The sequence below is a fragment of the Oncorhynchus keta genome, chromosome 27 (genome assembly GCF_023373465.1).
Source record: "Oncorhynchus keta strain PuntledgeMale-10-30-2019 chromosome 27, Oket_V2, whole genome shotgun sequence".
NCBI classification, from domain to species: domain Eukaryota; kingdom Metazoa; phylum Chordata; class Actinopteri; order Salmoniformes; family Salmonidae; genus Oncorhynchus; species Oncorhynchus keta.
This window is the reverse complement of record NC_068447.1, coordinates 36,214,680-36,227,133: the sequence shown is the minus strand read 5'-3', so window position 1 is coordinate 36,227,133 and position 12,454 is coordinate 36,214,680. Positions and strand designations below refer to the sequence as shown.

The 12,454-nt window shown below is 44.1% G+C and overlaps 1 protein-coding gene across 1 annotated transcript in view; it reads left to right on the top strand.

Moving 5' to 3' along the window:
- Positions 1–12,454, top strand: part of LOC118360316 (membrane-associated guanylate kinase, WW and PDZ domain-containing protein 2-like) — a 48,386-nt gene that overhangs the window by 22,569 nt on the left and 13,363 nt on the right. The window contains 9 exon segments of the mRNA XM_052482262.1: positions 1,686–1,805; positions 2,795–2,995; positions 4,927–5,101; positions 5,260–5,336; positions 6,457–6,624; positions 7,775–8,417; positions 8,624–9,194; positions 9,301–9,364; positions 9,512–9,922. Coding sequence (XP_052338222.1) covers positions 1,686–1,805; positions 2,795–2,995; positions 4,927–5,101; positions 5,260–5,336; positions 6,457–6,624; positions 7,775–8,417; positions 8,624–9,194; positions 9,301–9,364; positions 9,512–9,922 — 2,430 coding nt within the window.

The window sequence follows — 12,454 nt, the reverse complement described above, 5'->3', positions numbered from 1 at the left end:
AGTATTTATTATAATTATTTCCCTCAGTCAGATTTCCAAAAATGTTTTTTTTACTAAAGTTGCCCAATTAGCGGGAGGGACGGGGTCAACTTCTTGTCATGTGCTGTGCTCAAGTTCAGAACGCCTGTCAGTCAAAACCCATACATAGCTGTGAAGCACAGAGCCTGAGCTCTGAGGTCATTTATATAGCATGTTACTGTACGGCCACTGTGTTCCAATTTAGGCACTTATCAGTGTCCAAATCTGCTATTTTCAACCCGTATACATACGGGTACAAGTGTAAAAGGCTACTAATCAACCTACAGATATTGGATCATAATTTGACTAGTTAATTTTTTGCTGCAACAAGTTTAGTCCATTCACACTTTTCTGCTGATGTAATGGCGCTTGATCAGTGGTTAGGCAATTAGCTGGCCAAAATTAGGCTACATGAAAAGTGCAGTACTGTTAATATAGCTGTGTGTTATTGCGGGTTTTCACTGAATTTCTGTTAATCTTGTGGTGCATGAAAATTCTCAGCAACAACAGAGTGATCAAATTATGATCTGACATCTGTATCCTCCTTTCATCTCTAAGAAAGAATATGAATATGAAGTGCTGTAGACTACAGTGCCTTCAGAAACTATTCATATCCCTTGACATATTCCACATTTTGTTGTTACAGCCTGAATTCGAAATGGATTAATACCATTTTCTCTCACCTGTCTACACAATAACCCACAATGACAAGTGAAAACATGTTTTTAGACATTTTTACACATTTATTGAAAATTAAATACAAAAATATCTCATTTACATAATTATTCACACCCCTGTGTCAATACATGTTAGAATCACCTTCGTCAGCGATTACAGCTGTGAGTCTTTCTGGGTAAGTCTCTAATAGCTTTGCACACCTGGATTGTACAATATTTGCAGTTTATTATTTTTTGAATTCTTCAAGCTCTGTCAGGTTGGTTGTTGATCATCGTCAGCCATTTTAAAGTCTTTGCATTGATTTTGAAGCAAATTTAAGTCAAAACTGTAGCTAAGCCACTGAGGAACATTCAATGTCGTTTTGTTAAGCAACTCCAGTGTATATTTGGCCTTGTGTTTTAGGTTATTGTCCTGCTGAAAGGTGCATTTGTCTCCCAGTGTCTGTTGGAAAGCAGACTGAAGCAGGTTTTTCTCTAGGATTTTGCCTGTGCTTAACTCTATCACGTTTATTTTTATCCCTAAAAAAACTAAATTGCAGGTGACAAACATACCCATAACATGATGCAGCCACCACCATGCTTGAACATATGAAGAGTGGTACTCTGTGATGTGTTGAGTTAGGAAGGACACCTGTATTTTCTATATTTGTAGTGACTAGGTGTATTGATACACCATCCAAAGTGTAATTAGTAACTTCATCATGCTCAAAGGGATATTCAATATCGACTGAGCAAACAGATAATTGTATGTGTGGGGTACAGATATGAGGTAGTCATTCAAAAATCATGTTAAACACTATTATTGCACACAGAATGAGTCCATGCCACGTATTATGTGACTGTACATATCCTAATTGCACATGCTATATACAGTATCAGTTTCAATACTTTTTGTTTCATTTCATGAGTGGTATGCTAATGCATTAAGTTCTAACAGTGAACTGTGGAAAGAGATTGGGATGTGTAACTTTCTCTTGGCTCACTCTCCAGGCACGACCAGACTGCCCCATGATGGGGAGATCTCAGGGGTGGACTACAACTTTGTCTCCATAGAAGAGTTCTTCTCTTTGGAGGAGTCAGGAGCTCTTCTGGAGAGCGGCAAGTTCAAAGGTGAGGAGAGGAGAGGTATTTATTCGCTAAGTCGTCTCACTCTGACTTCAACTGCATTTAATTTCATAGACATTCTTTCATGATCAACACACTGTAGGTAGCATATTGTATATTGCAGATAGAGGACGCTAGTCTATCTAAAGGGGTAGAGGGTTAACCCACAAACCAGTCCACACAGTCCCTTACCAGGCAGGCACATGGCTGGTGAATATCATTAATATAATGGGATATAAGAACATTTTCTCAGAGGAAGCCTTATTACATCCATGTAGTTAATGAACAGGTCTCAGTCGCTCCAACCTGCACAACCCACCCCAGTCAGGGGAGGGTTAAAGTTGGACCGCTTCCTCTGATTAAAAAAGCAACCCCGGATTAGCATGCATAATTCATATAAGTTTAAGGGGCACAATAAATGCCATCTTCACTTTGCCTCACATGTGACATTGATGGCGGTACGGCTCCTGCAAAGCAGCCCGGAGAATCAGCGGGTCTGCGGTACTGTTACACTATGGTGGGATAACCTTGACGAGTACATCAGCAACCTAATGTTTCTCTGTGCTGGAGCTGGAGAAATAGATTGAAGTAATTTGATTTGTACTGTAGCTGCCACAACAGAAGGATATAATTGAAGAAGGTCAAAGTATACTGTGCTGTACTGATCCCTAGGTTGGATGGTACATCTATGTGATGCATGCGTTGCACTGGAACACTGCTGTCATCATATTTAGGATTTCCTGTATTTTCTATATTTCATACAATGATAGCCGTTTCAACTGTGTGTTTGGGATCTCCATCTCTAGATGACATCGCTTTACCTCCTTATCCGTTTTATCCTTTTCACAATCTTATTTGTTTTATTTATTTATGTATTTTTATTCTTGCCCCCAAAAGACCAAAAGCCAAAAGTACCAATATGCTTCTAACAATACAAATATATCTATTTATCTCACTTTATACGTCACTCTCTCTCCCATCCTGTTTTCTCCCAGGGAACTACTACGGCACCCCCCGGCCAGTACACATTGGTCCAGAGAGTCCTCCCATCACCTACCAGGAACACCGCAACCTGCTCCGGAACTTCCGAACACGCAGCAAGTCGCTTAGCAACCTGGAGAAAGCAGCCGAGGAGGGGGAGAACAGCGAGGACGATTCTGGCCTGTCAGGCAGGTTTACCAAAGACAGACTGTCCAGTAAGGCTATATGGGTGACCAATCTACTACAGTCATATAGTGGTAATAAGTAGTAGTTGTATTAGTAGTAATTATAATAGTAGTATTAGTAGTAGTAGTAGTAACAGTTGTGGCAGTAAATCATGTTTAATTCAAAACCTTTTTGTGATTTTAAGTTGCCAAAATGTGTGATTTGTTTTCCGCCATTTTATCTAGCTAAGTATGGTGGCCAACAGCTACCGTAAACTGTATAGACTGCCTTGTCCCTCTGTACCTCTGAGTTGTTGATGGCCAAATGAATCAATGATGGGCATGATTAGTATGCTCCTAGCTCTTTGTGGGTCTGGGGCTGCATCGATCGCTGGACCTGCTCCAGAGGAGGGCCTAGCTAACCACGGGCAGGCTAGGCTGTGTGGCAGGCAGGGAACAGGCAGAGAGCAGGGAGTTGTCCATGGTCCTGACCTGTGCTGCTGAGTCATCTATCGCCAGGTCGGGTGGTGCTGAACAGAGCGCTTGCTGGGCTGGCTCTGACTGCAGCTCTGGGTGTGCAGCAGGCTACATCCTCCCACGCCTGCTACGTTCTAAAGGACAGGAGGGTCGGGAAAAGCTGTTTACATATAGTTTTGAAGTTGTATAAGTCGTATGTACGGGATACGCATGGTTTACATTATCCAACTAAATGCTTATATGCATGTTCCTTCTCGACAATGCAACAACAATAAGAAATAGTACAAAATAAGAATATGAACATAAAGTAAATGACAGTAGAATAGAATCAACGTTTGAGCATAATTAAAGTACTGGAAGGCACAATTTATAGTACAATATTTACATGTGTTTTGGGGAAGGGGGGCATGGGGGGTAGTATATAAACTGAGCCGTACAATAAGATTCTGATAGCAGCAGTTGTGACGTGTGTGTAGTATGAATGCATATAGACCTGTATGTGTGTGTGTGTGTGTGTGTGTGTGTGTGTGTGTGTGTGTGTGTGTGTGTGTGTGTGTGTGTGTGTGTGTGTGTGTGTGTGTGTGTGTGTCTCCGTGGGTGTGTGTGTCTCCGTGGGTGTGTGTGTCTCCGTGGGTGGTGTGCATGATTGAGTGCATGTGTGCTAAGGTGTGGAGAATCAGAGCAGGTGGTCAGTCCAGTTCAAGTGTTCAGCAGTCTGATAGCTTGTAGATAGAAACTGTCTCTGAGCCTGTTGGTATCAGATCTCATGCTCAGATACCGCCTGCCCAACAGTAAGGGAGAGAACAGCTCATGTGTGGGGTCCTTCATGATGCTGTGTGCCTTCCTCAGGCACTGTTTTAAGGGGATGTTTTGGATGGGTGGGAGCATGGTCCCAGTCATGTTCTGGGCCATCTTCACCACGTGCTGGAGGGCCTTGCTGCCATGGACGGAGCAATTCCCGTACCTGGCCATGATGCAACCGGTCAGAACGCTCTCGATGGTGCAACGGTAGTATTTGGAGAGGACCCAGGGCGACATGCCAAATTTGAACAGAGAGTACAGCAGAGGACTGAGGACACACTCCTGGGGGGCCTCCTGTGTTAAGAACCAGTGTGGAGAAGGTGTTGTTCCCAATCCTCACAGCGTGTGGTCTGCCCATCAGGAAGTCCAGTTGCAGTGGGGGGTGACCAGACTCAGGGCTCTGAGCTTGGTGTCGAGGTTGGAGGGAACCATAGTGTTACTAAACTGTCGTCAATGAACAGCAGGACATGCCTTGCCTTTTGCGATTTTTGAAACGCTTAACTCAATGGATCTGGATCTGTACATGTGGATTTAAAGCTGTAAACTACATTCAGTGTAGCCAATGTCCATGATTTCAGAGAGTAAGTTATTCAACGGTTCTATTTTCACTGAGTGTAGGCTATCTGAGAACTTCTATAGTAAGATGTGTCAAACACAAGTTTTCAGTGACATCATTTTCACTGTCCTCTTTATTGACACTCCAGGTGGATTAGTGGGTATCAGCAATGCACATCCCGTCTCCTTGTCCAGAGGGTCCATTGGAGGGGATGGCAGTGCCATGGAGAATGGCCATGGCAGCACCCGTGCCAGGGTGCGACCAGTGATGCCTAAAAACTGGGAGGTGGCCTACAGCGACTCAGGAGAGCCTTTCTACATAGAGTGAGTGACTATTCTATATGGATAGACGCTCTCTTTGACTGGTCCGGGATCAGTTTCCTCTAAATCTTGCATGTGTTGACTTGTAAATACTGTTATATAGCATTACCATGGTGATTGATTGGTGACTTTGAGGTGGCCTGTCTGTCACTCTCTTTCAGCCATAACTCCAAGATGGCCAGCTGGCAGGAGCCTCGTGCACAGAGCAGCAGAGAGACAACGCTTGACAAAAATACATGTGAGCTCTCTCCCAGGGAAATACTGCTGGAGCGTTTAACTCAGGGTTTCCCCAACTCGGTCCTCGGGACCCCAAGGGGGGCACGTTTTGGGTTTTGCCATAGGACTACACAGCTGATTCAAATAATCAACTAATCATCAAGCTTTGATGATTTGAATCAGTTGTGTAGTGTTAGGGCAAAAACCAACATGTGCCCCCCTTGGGGTCCCGAGGACCGGGTTGGGGAAACGATGGTTTAACCGTTGCACTGCCTAATAAGGTTGTCTGTACATTGATTAGACTAGGATCATAGGACCATAGGCACAGTGAGCTTGTTAATAGAGTCAAATGAAATGAAATGAGGTTTTAGTAGAATTTAGATACTGTGTCGTGATTAAGCCCTAACCCGATAACAGCAAGCCAGAACCTGGAACTAATGGCAGGGAGCAATTTGCTAGCTGCAATGTCTGACAGAGGCCATGTGTTGGGCATGACACTGACAACCTACTATCATAATTATGTTATGTGATTCACTGATAACACAATAATACATCAACATTTTACCATTCTAGCTGATTATAGCAGTGAGAAATCCCATCTGCCATAATATCACGAGTAAAGCTGGTCTGAATCTGTTGAGTGGGTTGCAGTTTACTGTTGTAACCAGCAGGGGGCGATACATATCAGCCAGAGAGTTTGTTTCCTTTCAAGGAGCTTGAATCTTCTCTGTGGGACATTATGACAGGACGGAAAAAAAACACTTTGCCTGCATGTCTATTTATTCCTAAACGTTTTGCACTAAGTGCCATCTGGCCATGAGTTTTCAGTGTTGTGCATCTCTCAACTCAGCTCTAAAGTGGCAAAGTCTAAGCAGTTTACACATTCACACACACAGGGTGCAACCTCTCTCTGTCTCTCTCTCTCTCTCTGTTGTTCTCTCAACCTCTTCATAGTGACCTTTATTTCCTCTTTACCTTCCAATTGCTCTCTGTCTTTCTCCCTCCCTGTTGTAAAGCCTCTCTCTCTGTCTTTCTCCCTCCCTGTTGTAAAGCCTCTCTCTCTGTGTTTCTTTGCCCTTCTCGCTCTTTTCTATATCTCTCCCCCCCCCCTCTCTTTCCATCCCTCCATTGCTCTTTCTCAGTACCAGGGTTCACAGACGAGCCAGGGGAGCTGAGGGGTTTCTCTATCCACACACGCTTCTCTAAAGGTCCCAGGGGGTTTGGTTTCAACATTGTGGGGGGCAGCAGAGCCAGGGAGTTCCTTCAGGTCTACAGTGTCACGCCAGGGGGACCTGGAGCTCTCAACACAGGTAGGAGAGGAGGAAGAAGGGAGAGGAGGGACAGGACAATATACAGAGATGATTGTCATTTATGCAAAGTTGTAAAGTTGTGAATGGGTTGAGAACGTGATTTGAAACAGCAAAAATGCATTTAAAATGTTCTTTGATAGTAGAAAACAGACTTTTCTAGGGATATGTTAGATTCTGCTTCCGGTATCATAACTGGGCCAATGTTGATATCATGTTCCTCGTAAATGCCCTCCAAGGCCCAACTAATACTATGCCCCTGCCCAGTCATGTGAAATCCATAGATTAGGGCCTAATGCATTTATTTCAATTGACTGATTTCCTTATATGAACTGTAACTCTGTCACATTTTATAAACATTTCGCTACATTCGCAATAACATCTGCTAACCATGTGACCAATATGATTTGATTTGATTTGAAATCTTAGAAATAGTTTTTGTTCTGTATATATACATTTCTCTCTCCCTCCTCTCCCTCAATCTCTCTTTCTGTCATTCTCTCTCTCCTGACTGGAGATGGATTATAGTAGTGGGATTTCTCTGTGATCTCTCACAGAGAGTACATCTCAATCAATCCCTAATCCTAATGGTTTGCATGCCATAATCTGTCACCCAATGCATCAATCAACACACGTACAGTACCAGTCAAAAGTTTAGACATCTACTCATTCCAGGGTTTTTCTTTATTTTGACTGTTTTCTACATTGTAGAATAATAGTGAAGACATCAACACCATGAAATAACACATATGGAATCATATAGCAACCCAAAATATATTTAAGTAGGAAACCTTTGACTTGATGACAGCTTTGCACACACTTGGCATTCTCTCAGCCAGTAGTATTATGTAGTATTATGTATATTAGATTATGTATTTTATTTGTCTTTTTGTTTCCTGTTTGGAGCCCAGAAAGCAAGACAGCGGCTAATTGGGGATCCCAATAAAATATGAAATACCACTACACACACCCAAAAACACATGTACACCACAGTATACGAAGATAGTATACCATTTATGAACTACAGTACATTGTTGTGTCCCTTCAAATGATTTGTAAAGTACAGTACAGAGTGTAGGTTTGAAATGTATACTAATGCAATGTGATAACTTCACCAGACCTCCCTCTCAACCTCTCCTATCTGTCCATACAGCAGATATCCTGGTTTACATCAACGGCGTCTGTGTCCTGGGAACGTCCCACAAAGAAGTGGTAGAGATGTTGAAGGCAGTTCCTGTGGGCCACAGTGTGGACATGGTCCTCCGGAGGGGATACCCCATGCTCTACAACCCCGACGGCTGCCCCAAGCAGCCCCATCCTGGGTTCACCGACATCTGTGACCCCTTCCTCCCACCCACCACCACCCAGCCCCAGCCCTCACACCAGCGCCTCCCCCTCCTCCGCCCATCCACAGCCCCAACCCAGACCCAGTATCATAATCTCAACGGGGTCCTTTCTCACCACGATGAGGTGGGTTATATGGGTCCAGGAGTGAGGCCAGGACTGGATGCCAATGGGAATGCCACCTCCACAGCTACCCAACCACCATCCTCTTACAGACACTCCAGTGGTCATCTTGCTCACTCCGCTGACCCACCCTCGTACAGACGATCCAGTCGCTACCTATCTGACTCCACTTCCCCTACACCACCCTCATACAGACAATCCAGTGGTAGCATCACTCCCACCACCCCCCCGGTCCGCCCGCCCCGCTCACTGAGGGGCCTCGCCCGCCTGCAGGCCACTGACAACTGCCAGAGTGACAGCGAAGTGGTCTCAGCCATCGGCTCACACAGGTATTGTAGAACACGCAGATACACACACACACACACACACACACACACACACACACACACACACACACACACACACACACACACACACACACACACACACACACACACACACACACACACACACACACACAAACAATGTCATTTAGAGGTAATTTACTCTCATGGAGAACCCTGACTATCTTTCTTTGTCTTTTCATTCTCTGCAGGGCATTCATGATCCGTAACCACAACAATAACTCCCTCTCTACCCCCCCTCAGCCCCTGCGTTACAGAACCTCTAAGAGTGAACTGTCTGAGAGTGCCCTGTCCACCTCCTCCACCCTCCCTGTGTCCAGACTGCCCATGCCCCAGTCAGAGACACCCCGTCTGTCGTCCTCCCCTGGTGGAGGGGCGTACTCCCGCCTCATCAGGCCCCAGGCCTCCCTGCTGAGACCCCCTCCCACCCCTGACAGCCCCCACCTCAGCTTCAATGGCTTCCATGGCAATACAAGCGGCAGCGGCAGCCCCATAAGCATCTCGTCTCCCGGGGCGATGAGTCTGGGCAGTGGCTTTGGGGTGGGAGGTGGGGTTGGAAGTGGAGGGGAGCTGGTGCCAGTGGCCCTGGCTCAGTGTGAGGGTGGAGGGGGAATGGGTTTCAGTGTGACGGCCGGGGGACAGGGGGGCAGGCTGGCCCTTGTCAAGAGGGTCTGGGACAGGAAGCAGTGCTCCTCCCTACAGCCAGGGGATGCCATCATGAAGATCAACGGAGCAGACGTCCAGAGTCTCAGCTTTGCACAGGTACTGAGGAGGGAAAAGAGCAGAGAAAGAAGATAAGGATAGAGATGGAGAATAAGTATAGGGACATTTAGATCAGAGATAATAAAGTGATGCTTTTCCATCCAAGGTACAACAGGTTCTCCAGGAACACACCAAACAAGGAGAAGTGGTCTTATTGGTTCACAGAAGAGGTAAGAACATGAGCTAGTTTCCTGCAAAATTGTTCTCAAGAGTTTTATTTTATTTATGACTATTTTCTCAGCACAAGTGATGAATAGAGACTCAAAACATTTCTCAAGAATTCCTTTGTCTTTAGTGATGTTATTTCTCTTCTTCAGGTTCACACCGTTCTTCCATCTCCCCCAACTCTATGCAAAGAGTCCCCTCACCACTCCTCTGCCCCCATCCTCCACCCGTGACATCAGACTACAATCCTTTACCCCCTGCGGACGTCCTGATCCTACCCCGTCCCTCCTCCACCCCTCCTCCCCCGGCCATGGTGCGCTCCTCTCTGGTCCAGAGCACCAGTTTCCTGGAGTCAGTCCCAGTCACCCTCACCATGGAGCCCAAAGACTGGCTGAACGAGGGCATGGAGGATGAAGGGAACAGGGAGGTGGTGATCCCAGGACCAGGGCAGGAGGGAGGGGGACGGAACCGTGTGCCCCGGGGATTTGATGTGGAGCTGAGGAGGAAGCCAGGAGAGGGGTTCGGATTTGTCATCGCTTCAGAGGATGTAGAGAACAGGAAAGGTGAGAACTGTAGCAGAACACTTGCCACGTTGCGTCTTCTAATTGATTGGATTGATGACTTTCACTTCTCCCAATTTCCCCCCTCTCTTAAATGGTTAGGTATTGTCATGGAGTTACTGCAGAAAATAGGAAGCATACCTTTTCAGACCAAATCCCTTATCGTGTCCCTTAATAAATGTCGTCACCCAGTGAAAAGATGGCCTTCAGCTTGAAGAGAAAAGCTTCCCAATTGGCCATACTGTTCTGTAGGATGTTGAATATATTATGATGGCTGCATGACAGTCACTGAGTCATGATGTTGAGTCATAGGTCTCTGTCACGTAAAGACAGACCTCCCCAACCCCAGTAGTCCCATGATGACATCATCCTGCTCGTTATGTATTTAGTGTTTTGAACAGCACTACATATACTATGGAGTCAGAAAACACAGTAACAGTCCGATGACAGCATTACATACAGCACTACGTGTATCATCGTTATGCTAAAGCTGGGGTGTTGTGCTGCTTCCTTCCTTGTGTGTGCGCACGTGTTTGTGCGTGCACCCTTGTCTGTATCAAGGTGCTATATTGTTGTTATAGGGTGTAATATTTTGTGTGCTGGTGCCCAAGTGTGCAAGTGCATTTGATGAATATTTGTGTGTGTGTGTGTGTGTGTGTGTGGGGGGGGGGGGGTCGCATGTGAACTCGCTGCACCTCATGAAAATCAATGGAATCGATAGTGAGATTATCCAGCGTGAAGCCCCATACCACAGGACTATTAGGACCTAAGCCACACAGGGTTTCATATGTGTCAGCGCTCTTATCTAAATCAGCCGGTCAGCTCCATTTGCCTCCCACAGCATAACCTTCTGATGATAACACACTGCTTTACACTCATAGTCTTAATGCTTCTGTAACCCTACACAGTACACTGCATCTCTATTACATTTAGTTAACAGCACAGAGAGTCTTGAAAGTTAGAACCATTCTTGTCGGGTAGGAACATTTTATTTTTTTATAGTTAACCAATTTTGATTTTGTTGCATTATTTAAGCTTACAAATTATATTTAGAGGAATTTGCTTTTGGAGTTTTCTAAATATTTTCTATATTATGCATTTCCACGTTGGCTCTATACCTGTAAATGCCCTTATCTGGAGAAAGGGATCCCAATTTCAAACCCTCAAAAAAAGTGTTTAAAATTCAACTGGCAATAATGAATATTAACTGAAAAGAAAAGGGATATTTGTAGTTTCTTGCAATAGCCCTCTCTGACTTTAAATAATATTTCTCTCAAAACTGTGATTTCTAAAAAATTTGGTCAACTCAGTCAGATTTGTCTAAAATCCTAAATGAATCAGGAATAGCAGGGTCAGCGACACCATAAGGACCCCTTCTTCTTGTCTTCATTACATCTAGTGCAGCAAGACCACTCATGGTCTGGAAAGTTCTCTACTTTTGATAGATTTAAAACAAACAATATTGAAATCACCATGGTCACAACCATAAACTGTCAACTCCATCTGCCTGATAGATTAAGATAGGATATGAATTTTGGTTCAAATATGTTTATTTTAATTAGGTTTTAGAGACATGAAGCCACTGATGAAAAATACAATTGCTACTTTGTATACCACTTGAATGAAGAAGACAAATGACATTTTTGTCAACTCCGTAAAACATCAACTCTGTCAGAATTTTGTCTAACGTCAACTCTGTCAGATTGCTGAAAGCTCTGATAGAATGGTGATGTTTTAATTGGGGATTAAATCATAATTTGTATATTTTACAAATGTTTATTTTGAACTTTTATTTTTTTAGAGGCAAAAATATGTCTGTTTTAAGTATTTGTTGTCAACTCCGTCAGTGGTTGCTAACTCCCTTAAGATCATTTTGTTGTTGTTGTCAATATTCAGAAAAAAATTAATGTAATCACTGTTCTGCAACGTATGCTTAAACTATTGACTTGTTTGATGGGCTAGATCTGATCTAATGTTTGCTTTATAAATGTTGTTTTATGTTCTGAATCTAGAAAACATGCCAAAATGCTAACGAAAAATTGCCCTGGAACATTATGCAGCGCTATAAAATAAAAACAAAAAGAAGTTTGACGATTTGTATTGCCTATTTGAATAATCTATTGTGAGAATGAAACCATAAAGGCCTTTAACCCTGTGACGCGTACGAACACAGGGGTGTGATCGTTTTACAGTGGTCCCCGCAGCGTACCCTCAAACCGGTGTGATTTAGAACACCGTAAAGGTTGCAAGTTCAAATCCCCGAGCTGACAAGGTACAAATCTGTCGTTCTGCCCCTGAACAGGCAGTTAACCCACTGTTCCTAGGCTGTCATTGAAAATAAGAATTTGTTCTTAACTGACTTGCCTAGTAAAATAAAGGTAAAATAAATCAAAAATAAAACTTAATTAGAATGTCCAGTTACCATTGACGCAACAGTCAGCGTTTGAGCTGGACATTTTGTTTGTTTGTTGAACAAACAGTCTTTACAACGCATTGTCCTCGATGTGAGCAGTTTATTTCTGGATGCGTTGTTCA